This window comes from Danio rerio, chromosome 21 (genome assembly GCF_049306965.1).
Source record: "Danio rerio strain Tuebingen ecotype United States chromosome 21, GRCz12tu, whole genome shotgun sequence".
Classification (NCBI taxonomy): domain Eukaryota; kingdom Metazoa; phylum Chordata; class Actinopteri; order Cypriniformes; family Danionidae; genus Danio; species Danio rerio.
In genome coordinates, this window is record NC_133196.1 from 45,606,687 (window position 1) to 45,618,842 (window position 12,156).

At 37.6% G+C, this 12,156-nt stretch overlaps 1 protein-coding gene across 5 annotated transcripts in view; it reads right to left on the reverse strand.

Annotated features, from left to right (window-relative positions):
* gabrg2 (gamma-aminobutyric acid type A receptor subunit gamma2) overlaps positions 1 to 12,156 on the reverse strand; it is a 101,988-nt gene that overhangs the window by 46,454 nt on the left and 43,378 nt on the right. For 4 of the 5 annotated variants that reach the window (XM_073934586.1, XM_073934585.1, XM_073934584.1 and 1 more), the window contains 2 exon segments: positions 11,099 to 11,181; positions 4,335 to 4,472 (listed from right to left, as the gene is read on the reverse strand). In XM_073934586.1, the coding sequence (XP_073790687.1) occupies positions 4,335 to 4,472; positions 11,099 to 11,181 (221 nt within the window). 5 annotated transcript variants of the gene reach the window in all.

Below are 12,156 nucleotides of genomic sequence, written 5' to 3' on the forward strand. Positions count from 1 at the left end.
TACCCACGTGCTACCCACTGCGCCACTGCGTTGCCCTTTTAATAATAAATTCTCTGTAAACATTCTCTCTAAATTGTTCTAATTTCTCTGTCTATCGCTCTCTTTCATACACTCAAGTACACTCTCTCACACACACACTCATTCGTTTACTTAGCAGTTCAGTCATGCATTTGAATCACACTGGACTCTGGGGTGTTCTGCTGCGGACAGATTGTTGTGTATGTGCGTGTGCATTTGTGTGATGACCTTCTTCCCACGCTGAATGACTCTAGCAAAGTCTGAGGATTTTGCTGTGTCTGAGTCAAGACTCTGTTCTTCATCATTTGCGAGGTCTAGACTTGCTTGGATCCCAGATATAGGGCTCTCTCTTAATTATCTCGGAGCAAAGCCTAAAGCGCATGGTGCAAAAGCATTAAGGGCTTGTTTGAATTCATTCATTCATTCATTCATTCATTCATTCATTTTCTTTTCAGCTTGGTCCCTTTATTTGCTATTTTAAGGACGGAAAAATACGCTTTGCGCCCAGGCGCATGGTCTAACAGGGTTGTGCTTATTCTCTTAATGAGTTCTGGGTGTGTTTTGAGCATAACTTGCATTAAACCAACCTTTAAGAGTCAGTTGTGTCGCCCCATGGTGCATTTGCTATTTATATGGCGGACTTTATAAGTGGAAAAACTGTTAATTTCATCAAATCCAGAAGCCCGAATGAGCATCAGTTTGACAGCCTTTTCAAACAGAAAGACCACATCTTTGCCCTGCCATACCACACTGAGGTGTTCTCACAAGGAAACGTAACTATTTTACAGTTTGTTAGTTTAGTGGTTAATTCGTATTAGTGGAGTAAGTGTCATATGAAAATGTATGATTTAAAAAGGAGGCTGGCCCCCAACCACAACCCTAAACCCAACCGTCATTGGTGGATTAGCAAAACATACTAAATTGCACTAATGAGATTGTACCAATTCATATGAATTAGCCACTAGTTACAAATTGCCATAAGATTGTGTTGTCCTCAGGCTCCAGCTTTATGTTGATTGTATTAAAACAAAGAAAACGATCTGAAGTTGTTGTTTTAGGTTATATATTTACCATGATTTTACTGGTCTGGCCTACTTAGGAATAAATTTTCCTCCATGTGGCCCCTGAGATAAAATGGGTTTGACACCCCTGAGTTAAACAGAGCATCTGTAGCGCGAGGATAAAGAACGAACCACCTCCATTCGGCCTCTTTACTTTCTCTTTACTTTTACTCCTTTACTTTAAGGAAAATGGTTGAAACTCACTCCACTGAAGACATCTATTAGCCCACAGAATTATTTTTGTTTGTTAAGCGCAAAGATTTGTTTCACAACTATTTCTAAATTCAGTTCTAATTTCCAGCAAATTAAAAAAATGAGCTATATTCAAACACACGTCCAATTCTTATGCTCCATAAATTGCATACTCTCCAAAACACGACAGGTGGGCAAATTATTAAAACAAATCTAAATATGCATATAGATAACAACAACAACAATAATAATAATAATAACATTATACAAATGCAAATTGACATGAATAAACTGGAAACCCCCCCTAGATGAGTCACGGAGGCAGTGGTTTTTATATTCATGTATAAAATAAAACTTTTTGTAACATTTTAATACTTTTTTCATATGTAAGATATTTGAGTATTGCTGTACATCCTGTGTGTATTAGGCTATGTGTCAGTCTTTGCACCCACATAGGCACATAACTAACGCGCTCTTCACTGGATTTCGGACCAGCTTTTAGTTGGTCAATGGTGCGATCTATTTCAGATCCTCAAAACACAGTATGAGCAAAAATCAATGCGCCTTAACATGTGTTTTTTATAGACCGGCACACCCATGTGTCCACAAAGTGGTGCAAATGGATTTGCTATTTAGACAATATGGCACAAAATGTGAAAATTAGGGTGGCACTGGTCTAAAAATAGCCACAAATCACGCCTTATTGCGCTAGGTGTATAATAGGGCCCATAGAGCTCTATAGCTGAGGATAGCAGACTCTGTTTACAGTCCTAGACTAATACTCCAAGCAGGCATGAATGCCTCATTCTATTGTTTTGTAAGTTTTTTTTTCAACAGTTTGTATAATACACAGACATGCTCCAGTAAACCAAACTCATAACTCATATATTTAATTCAATTACATCTCATTGGTTAATCAAACTGTGTTTTGAGGCATAATGAGTTGATTCTGACCTACAGTAACATCTGATGGGTTATTCCAACAAGCATGTCATTCTCAAAGACAACCTATTTTTTGTATATGGAATGGTTTATCTTGTAGAACGGTGACATGTTTGTATGTCTGCACCAATAAATTCATGATCATGAAAGAGCGCAAGCATAGGTGTCTATTAAAATACACATTATAATCTTTATTTACTTTACTTTTAGGCTATGCGTAAAAACAAACACCTGTTTTGCAAGACAAGTGTCTAGAGAACACTTACGTCTTTTAGGAGGGTTAATTAAATTAATTAGGTCAACTAATCTGGGTGTACCTAAAAAGTCCATATTGGTACCTTGAAGATACATATTTTTACCAAAAGTGCATACCGTTGAAGTCAGAATTATTAGCCCCCTTCAATTTTTTTTTTTTCAATAAATATTTTCCAAATGATGTTTAACAGAGCAAGGAAATGTTAACAGTATGTCTGATAATATTTTTTCTTCTGGAGAAAGTCTTATTTGTTTTATTTTGGCTAGAATAAAAGCAGTTTTTAATTTTTTAAAGACCATTTTTAGGTCTAAATTATTCACCTCTTTAAGCTGAATTTTTTCTCGATAATCTACAGAGCAAATCATCGTTATACAATAACTTTCCTAATTACCCTAACCTGCCTAGTTAACTCAATTAACCTAGTTAAGCCTTTAAATGTCACTTTAAGCTGTTTAAAAGTGTGTTGAAAATTATCTAGTAAAATATTATGCACTGTCATCATGGCAAAGATAAAATAAATCAGTTATTAGAGATGAATTATTTAAACTATTATGATAAGAAATGTTGAAGAAATCTGCTCTCCGTTAAACAGAAATTGGGGAAAAAATAAACAAGTGGTCTAATAATTCAGGGGGGCTAATAATTATGACCTTAACTGTATATATATATATATATATATATATATATATATATATATATATATATATATATATATATATATATATATATTATAAGTGGGCATAGATAAATTTTTTAAATCTAGATTAATCTCACTGTAATCTTGCAATTAATCCTGATTAAGGGGGCCAATAATTCTGACTTCAACTCTATATTAGTACGTGAAAAAGTTGTTTGGAAAAGGGACCATCCCAGTGACATGACAGTGACTTTGGTACGTTTATTTCTTTTAAGGCTGGTATGCAGTCTACTGAGGCCATGCGGGATCAGGGCGGGTTCACATCTCTCATGGCACATTTCCCATTTTGCTTCGGGGAAAGGAGACAACTTTAATGAGACGGCCACCTCCACTAGGAGACTGCACGCTCCCAAATTTTAGATATCTAAGTCCCTACATTTCAACCACTGGATTCCGTCCCAGAGAGGGTCCCGACTTTCAAGTTAGCTCTGTTTGTGGCTTTAACATCCCTCAGGTGTATCAAAAATACAATTTCTCTCACCTCTGAGGCATGTGATTTAACTTTGCCTCTGGGTTTTACAGCACAATCCATCAGGGCCGTGGCCTCACTGAAACTGCTTCTGAGGGGAACATCTATGGGAAGTTTAGTCGGTCTTTTTAGGGATCCAAGAACCAAAGGTGCAAGCTAGGTATAAAAGGAGCTCAGAGTCTACTCCAAATGGGTGGGACTTGAGCTCCATATGAGCTGAACCTACTCTGGATTTTGATTGACATATTTAATGTCTTGTAAATGACACAGCATCTAACCTATTGTGTTTTATTATTGTCAACACCTAGCCCAACCCTAAACCCACCCCTTTCACAATAAACTGTTGTTTTACTATTGCCCTATTTTATTGTCCTATTTTACCTCTGACACAGTAAACTGTTGTGTTTTTATAAACTCAGGTCTATGAGAAATGGTGTAGTTCCCTCAACATACGATCTCAAGGCTGACTCCACATTGTGCATGATTACAACATAAAGATTTTGTTATTCAACCAAAATTATCTTGTGGCCACAGCATTTGATATTCCCAAAAAATATTGAAGCTAAACAACACTAATTGATCAAACTTGACTTTTTACGGCTAAAAAAAAGGGGGATATTGTAATGTAAACATTTGAGACAAAAGCAAAAACAAACATGCATAGAAGTACAGAGATGCTGAGTAAAACCGAAGCCGTACCTGAGACAGTCCTGACAACCTCTGAGGTATTTCTCAGGCCAACAAAGGAGAACTGGTACAGACGCCAGGAGCGGATATCTCCAACTTCCACAGAGCTGCGCTTCCACTTGTATACAATCTCCTCCTTGGGGTAGCCGTCTGCAGAAACAAACGATTAGAGTTGGTTCTAAACACACAAAATAAACTGTACATATATCAAATTATATACAGTTGACGTGAAAATTGTTTGTCCTCCTGTGATTTCTTTTCTAATATTTTCCAAATGATGTTTAACAGCACAAAACTTTTGCACAGTATTTCCTACAATGTTTTTTCTTCTGGAGAAAGTCTTGTTTTATTTCAGGTAGAATAAAAGCAGTTTTTAATTTTATAAATGAACATACAAACAATTTCAAACCAATCCTCAGATGACACACTGAGATCTTACATTGACGATTAAAGCTAAGTACATAACATTTCCTGCACAGACAGATCATTTCACTTGAAGACATCAGTGTGTTTCCCAGGGGCCATGGTTATTGATTTGAACTTGTATGTCGTTTGTATGTGTTTATTTGTAATTGTAAAAATTGTAGCCATTATTTAAATCACCAAAGAGCACACAGTCTGCTAAAAATCTTCTTCAAAGTTCTACTGATGAAAAAAAAAATCCCTTATATCTTGGACAAATTTGTACCTAAAAGGTCAACAACCGTTACAAATATGGAGGAGAAATTAGTTTCAAATGCTAGAATACATACAACAAACATTAGAAAATTTTAAATAAAATAAAAGGTTTACCCTATTAAAATCAATTTACTGATCACATCGGTGTGATCGTACGGTTCAAAGGGTTAAAAGTGTGTTTTTTACTTTAATTATTCAGCAATTTCTCCGCCTACCACTAAATCATGTACCACAGTTTAAGAACCACTGGTTTAGGCCCTGTTTACACTAATGCGTTTTAGTTTGAAAACACATGTTTGGCTACGGTTACGCCATCCAAGTTTTCGAGTGCCGAAAACTAAGCGTTTTGGAAACGCTGGAGAGGCTGTTTTCATTCTGAAACGCTGCTGCTCCGTCTCAGTGTAGATGGGGGAAAACGGAGACATCTGAAAACGGAGACGGGGCTGCTGAGGTTCCCTATCTGATTGGGGCTTTTGTGTCATTGCGTATCCTTCCCTTATTCGTCAAGCCCCTATCTCATGACTATAACAAATGGCTTTAACACTACCGGAAGACAGCACACCAGCCATTGTGCAGTTATTCATCTGTTACGTTTAGTAACGACTCGTCCTCATCGCCTGTCCACAAAAATACCTCTCCTGCTTTCTTTGCCATCGAGTTCATTGTTCAACCGGCGTTTGTTGCCTAACAATAACCAAATGCCGAGCGCGACACATGCTTCCTGTTTATACTAGAATGAGCATGCCCAGAGTGCACGAATGGTCACGTGATATACGTTTTTGATAGCGTAGTGTGTACGGAGATATGTTCAGAAACGCTAGGTAAATCGCTAGTGTGGACGCAGATCGTTTTTGCTCTAAAACGCCATTTTAAAACTAAAACGCACTAGTGTAAACGGGGCCTTAGAGGGTTTTGCTTCTGATCTCTCCATATAACTCAGTTGTGTTACTGGTGAAGTTTCTGTTTGTGTCAAGCCATTTACAATAATGAAATTAACACCGCGACACAGTTCAGTAAACACTCGTGACCACTTAGAAGTTTCCCCAACATTTCATTGTACTATAGCAGTTTAGCAGCGAGTTACACTGATGTTTGGGAAACAGATCCCAGGCCAGACAGTGCTAAATACCAGTGAATAATAGGGTGGTACTTTCAATAAGGTCTCCATTCATCAAAGCTTAATGCATTGGGGACACATTTGCCTCAAGGATAGGATAAAGTGTGCACAAAGGGATGATGTGGCCTAACCCCGAGTGACTTCCATGATTCAATTCAGGGGTCAAAACACCAGTGAGAGGTGGTGATTAAACCTCACCTCAGGCAACTGATAACTTTGTGAACGAATTCAGCAGTTTTAGCAGTAATTAGGGAGCAAGTCAGAATTTCTAGCCCTCCTGAATTACCACAATTTCCATTTAACGCAAAGATTTTTTTTCAACACATTTCCAAACATAATAATTTCAATTACTCACTTCTAATAACTGATTTCTTTTATCTTTGCCATGATGAAAGTACATAATATTTGACTAGATATTTTCAAGATACTAGTATTCAGCTTAAAGTAAGATTTAAAGGCTTAACTAGGTTTATTAGGCAAGTTAGGGTAATTAGGCAAATCATTTATTCTTTATTTCCACCTCAGGATACTCATTCGAGACCCTCAGACTACACAGTGCCACTGATTCAATCCAAGACCAGCTGTGAGATGATCCCAAGGTTTCGATATCCTGGACCAGGCTGTATCCTGAGCTATGGTGGTCATGGAGGAGTGGATAGCATGGGACTGACTCCTGTGACGCTTCAATGACTGATGAGTCTTTGCTGAGGTCCAGCTTTCAGCCTTCTGTGCCTAGACTGCAGCTCTGCACAAGACGTTTGGCCTGAGGAGAAATGGTCGTGCCCAACTGAGCCTGGTTTTTTCCAATTAAGTTTTTTCCTCGTCGCTGTCGCCACTAGCTTGCATGGTTCGGGATCTGTACAGCTGCTCAACGATGGATTCCTCTTCAGTGTTTGGACTCTAAGTAGTGACTATTAAAACACACTGAACTGAGCTAAACTGAACTGAACTTAAACTCTGAAAACTGAACTACACTGTTTGAATTTACTATGACACAATCTAAATTGTAAAAGCGCTATAGAAATAAAGGTGAATTGAATTGTATAACGACGGTTTGTTCTGTAGACTATCAAACAAAATATAGCTTAAAGGGGCTAGTAATTTTGTCTTTAAAATGGTTAAAAAAATAAAAACTGCTTTCATTCTAGCCAAAATAAAACAAGACTTTATTCAGAAGAAAAAAATTATATTATAGGCAATAGTGTGAAAAATTCCTTGCTCTGTTGAACATCATTTGGGAAATATTTGAAAAAGAAAGAAAAATTCACAGAAGGGCGAATCATTCTGACTTCAACTGCATACGTTGAAGCTTCTTAAGGGAAGAAAATAGAGGTGTGAGGCTGCTAAAAGTGCAATCACGTCCTCTCCCTTTGATCAAGGTCCCCTTCAAGTGAATTAGTATGGACCTCATAACTCTGTTAGAGTGGTCAGCATGGGAGCATCACTTCAAACTAGTTTTGCATGATTATGCAACCCAATACCCAGAAGCGAAGCCGTAATATTTCAGCAAAAAAGAAAAAAAAAGACAAAATATCTGTTTCATTTAACTCCCTTGTGAGACATGCACACAATTTGATAAATCGATGTAACCAGATTTCACAAATTAATGAATACTTGCAACCCAGGCTCATTTCTGAAAACGTACCCCTATATACATTTCTGGAGAGCAACAAATACGTCACAGGAGCTACGTTTTTTTGCAGTTTTTGTTTTCGCGAAACCACCAGAAATGGCTGTGTGCTCTTGGCTGTTATCCAATTTCTCTCGTGAGTGCCATTCGCATCTGCTGTTCTCTTGTAAATCCACCAGACAGTGGCGCTTCTAGCTTGAATAGCAACCTGGGCAAACCACCCCATATACGCACCCCATGTAAGGTTAGATCTAGTTAATATAAAAAATGACCATTAAACATGTACATTCTAAAAAAAAAAAAGTTTGTTTTAAATTTACTTTGGGTAAAATATGGAAAAAACCAAAACTGGTAAAAAAATTCATTAAAAATATTAAAAATAAATATTATTAAAGATAAACTATTAAAATATTACTATTTATTATAAATAAAATGATTAGTTATCATTAATAATAAAAATATAATAATAATAATAATAATAATAATGATAATAATAATACAAATATAATAATAATGATAATAATTATAATAATTATAATTATGATTATTATTAAATTATATTATTATTATTATCATTGCTGTTGTTGTTGTTATACAATTATTATTCTAAATTAGTAGCAGAAATCAATAAATGTAACTGAAAAATCGATGTAAAGACAATGTTATAAAAAAATAAATGTTTTATAGAATTATCTGTTCTTCTTAGACTTGAATCAAGGCCGAGAGTTAACGATGTCTTACTTCCGTGACTCTTTATCCCTACTTTCTGCTTTATAGCTATGCTTAGTCAAAATAAGATCTTCATATTATATCAACTTCAGTTTTGTCAACTTGCAAAACTCACTGCGTGACAACACCCCGTGTCATAAAGTATCAGCATATGTGGCACGTGTTTTATTGGCGTGCATGTAAACAACTTGGATTCACACTGGGATCATGAGCAGAGTGTGTGAGGCACACGGGAATGGTTCTCTGCAACTCAATCTCACGGCAATTCATAACTTTTTGATTTAGTGTCTAATTCGTATAAATTTGTACAATCTAGTTTGTACAATTTAGTACGTTGTGCTCATCACTCAATGACGGTTGGGGTTAGGGGTGGGGTTGGGTGACCTTAAAACATTTTAAGGTCAAAATTATTAGCCCCCTATGCTATACCATAATGCTCCGTGAGAGAATTTATGAATGGGAGTGAAGCGAAGCAATTGATGTGGGTAGGTCACGTGATCATGGCAAAACGGCAGATGTAGTATGTCCGAATTCCATTCATACTGCTCACATTCATATTGTATAGAATGTACTTTTCTATCGGCCGAGTAGTACATTTCAATTCAAATGCAGTAAATACTGAGTAGTAAGTGGTTTCGGACGCAGCCTAGGTTTCATAGGAGGGTGTGGCAAAATGGCTCGACAGTGCCTCCTATACACATTTGACAAATTAACTCCAAAGTTACCTTTCACACAGACATAGTGAAATTGGCACACACATTGAACATGTAAATACCTACAAAAAAGTATCTTGGAGTGAAATCTGAAACCCAACAGGAAGTCAGATATTTTTAACTAGACCTCCTTAAAGCTAGTCTATAGAGCAGTCTATTTAAGTTCCCCAAAAAAGCAACACGTCAGCAATGCGCATTAACACACCTCCTTTTTTAGATTAGAACGCCTATGGGCGCACATATGAGCGCAAATGCATTTGCTATTTAAACAGTGTGGTGCAAAACATCAAAACGACTCTTGCGCCGAGCTGAATCTAGCAAACAACAATTGCGTCATGCTTTGCGCTGCATGGGGGAGTGGAGAGTATGAGACTGAATCATGGAGAACATGAGTCTGATTCCAGAGACGCTCCAGGGACAGACAAGTCTTCGCTGAGGCCACCTTCTAGCCTCCACTACGGTGACTGTAGCTATGCACAAGACTTTTGGCCCGCAGAGAATTAAAATGGTCGTGCCGAACTGAGTCTGGTTCTCTCAAGGTTTTTTTTCTTCAATCCTATCAGGTGAAGTTTTTTTTCCCTCTCCGCTGTCGCCACTGGCTCGCATGGTTCAGGATTGGTAGAGCTACACATCGATGAATTTGCTCTTCAGTGTTTGAACTCTCAGTAATGATTTAAATCACACTGAACTGAGCTAAACTGAACTGAACTGAACTTAAACACTAAAAACTGAACTACACTGTTCCAGTTACTATGACCATTTATGTGAAGCTGCTTTGACACAATCTACATTGTAAAAGCGCTATACAAATAAAGCTGAATTGAATTGAATTGATTACAGTGACGCTCCAGGGACAGATGAGTCTTCGCTGAGGCCAGCTTCAAGCCTCCACTGCTGAAACAGCAGCTCTGCACAAGACTTTTGGCCAGCGGAGAAATTAAAATGGTCGTGCCGAACTGAGTCTGGTTCTCCCAAGGTTTTTTTTCTTCACTCTCCTATTGTTGAAGTTTTTTTCCCTCTCCACTGCCGCCACAGCCTTGCATGGTTCAGGATCTGAAAAGCTACTCATCGATGAATTTGCTCTTCAGTGTTTGGACTCTCAATAATGACTTCAAACCACACTGAACTGAGCTAAACTGAACTGAACTTAAACACTAAAAACTGAACTACCCTGATCCAGTTACTGTGACCATTGTGTCAAAGCAGCTTTACATAAATCTACATTGTAAAAGCGCTATACAAATAAAGCTGAATTGAATTGAATTGTGCCGGGTGTATGATAGGCGTATATGTTTAAAAAAGCATTGAAAAAAAATCTTCTTTCCTTTAAACAGAAATTAAAGAAAAAATATAAACAGGGGGGCTAACAATTCTGACTTGAACTGTATATTGTTCCCTGAAAGGGTTATTGTTTGGCCCTCTTTCATTCTGTGAAAAAACATTCATTCACTGCCAATATGTGTTAAGAAAGAAGTATTCTCAAAGCACAGGGAGACACAAAGAACACAGTCTTCTTCCTATTGATAACCATCTACGAGAACCATTAGCATATAACAGATTTTCCTTTGTACTTCTGAAACCGCAGATGATGCTGTCCCATTAGACTGTCCCATCCTGCTTCATCACTGCCATAATAACATAATAAAATATAATAATCCAACCCTCTAATAGTCAAAGGATGAAACAGAAGTGAACTCTCTTTAATAGCATTTTCATGAGAGAAATATAAGAATGCTGGAGATTGCTCTTCAGTGTTTGGACTTGTGGAAACCACACTGAACTGAACTGAACTAAACTGGACTACACATTTTGAATTTACTAGAACTTCAATATGAAGCTGCTTTGATGCAATTTCCATTGTAATAGCGCTATAGAAATAAAGATGAATTGAACTGAGTTGGAGACTTACAACTGGAGAACTCGAGAGGACACGAATGCTCATCCATTGGAAAGTTATTCAGTTTAAGCTGGCACTCTGCGTCAATGGTCAACCTGCAGACAGAAATTCCTTTAATTAAATAGTCTCTATGGAAGGCATTTCATTAGCATAACCCACATTTCCTGTTTAATCGTCGGTGTTGGATAAATGAAATAGCTGACAAAACATGCCAATGACTTTTGGCAGGAAACACTGTTAATGGCAGACATGATTGTAATAATTGGATGAATGTTGCATGGAAGAAGAAGTGATCAGACTAGTGTTGCTTGAGGAATCAGTTAATCCAGTTAATTAACAAGATGGGTTGTTAAGTGTTTTACAGATGTTACCCAGATAGCAAGGTGACTGAATAAATATCGACTGTAAGTGTAGTGATTTCAATTCTCTGATCACTGTATTTAAGACAAAATCTAGCAAATGTTGCAAAAATTTGTAGAAGAGCTCAATTTTTTTTTTAAATTGCCACAGATTTCCCACATATTTTCAGGCAGTCAGGACAATATTCAAATTCGATGTGTGTCAATGCACTAATGCCCCATTCGCACGGGGCTTCAGCGTCAACGCTTCCCGTTCATTTTGAATGGGTGACGTCAGGCGTTGCCAAACTGAATTGTGGATCCGTCAGCGCCGCTTCAAAGGAGTTGCTCGCTGCAGAAGTTGGGACAAGCTCAACTTTTAAAGCGCCGACGGAAGCGTCAGCCAATCAGATCGCTGTATGCAAATACACCAGCTAGACAGTGGCCTTTTGCTGACTGAATTTCATTGGCTGACGCTTCTTTGACGATCGTTTCAGCTCCAACTTCAGACACGCCTTCAGTCAAGCGTTGACGCTGAAGCCCCGTGTGAATGGGGCGCAACCACTAGGCTTTTGGCGCAGATGATTGAATGGCCATTTTACCTCAATTATGTTTAATGAACGATAGTTTTTATTTATTTATTTATTTTTGCCCTCATAGTTCTCTGACAGGTTTTGAACATTAAATATACTCACATATTACAAGTGAAAGATGTTTAAATGAAGGGTGCAT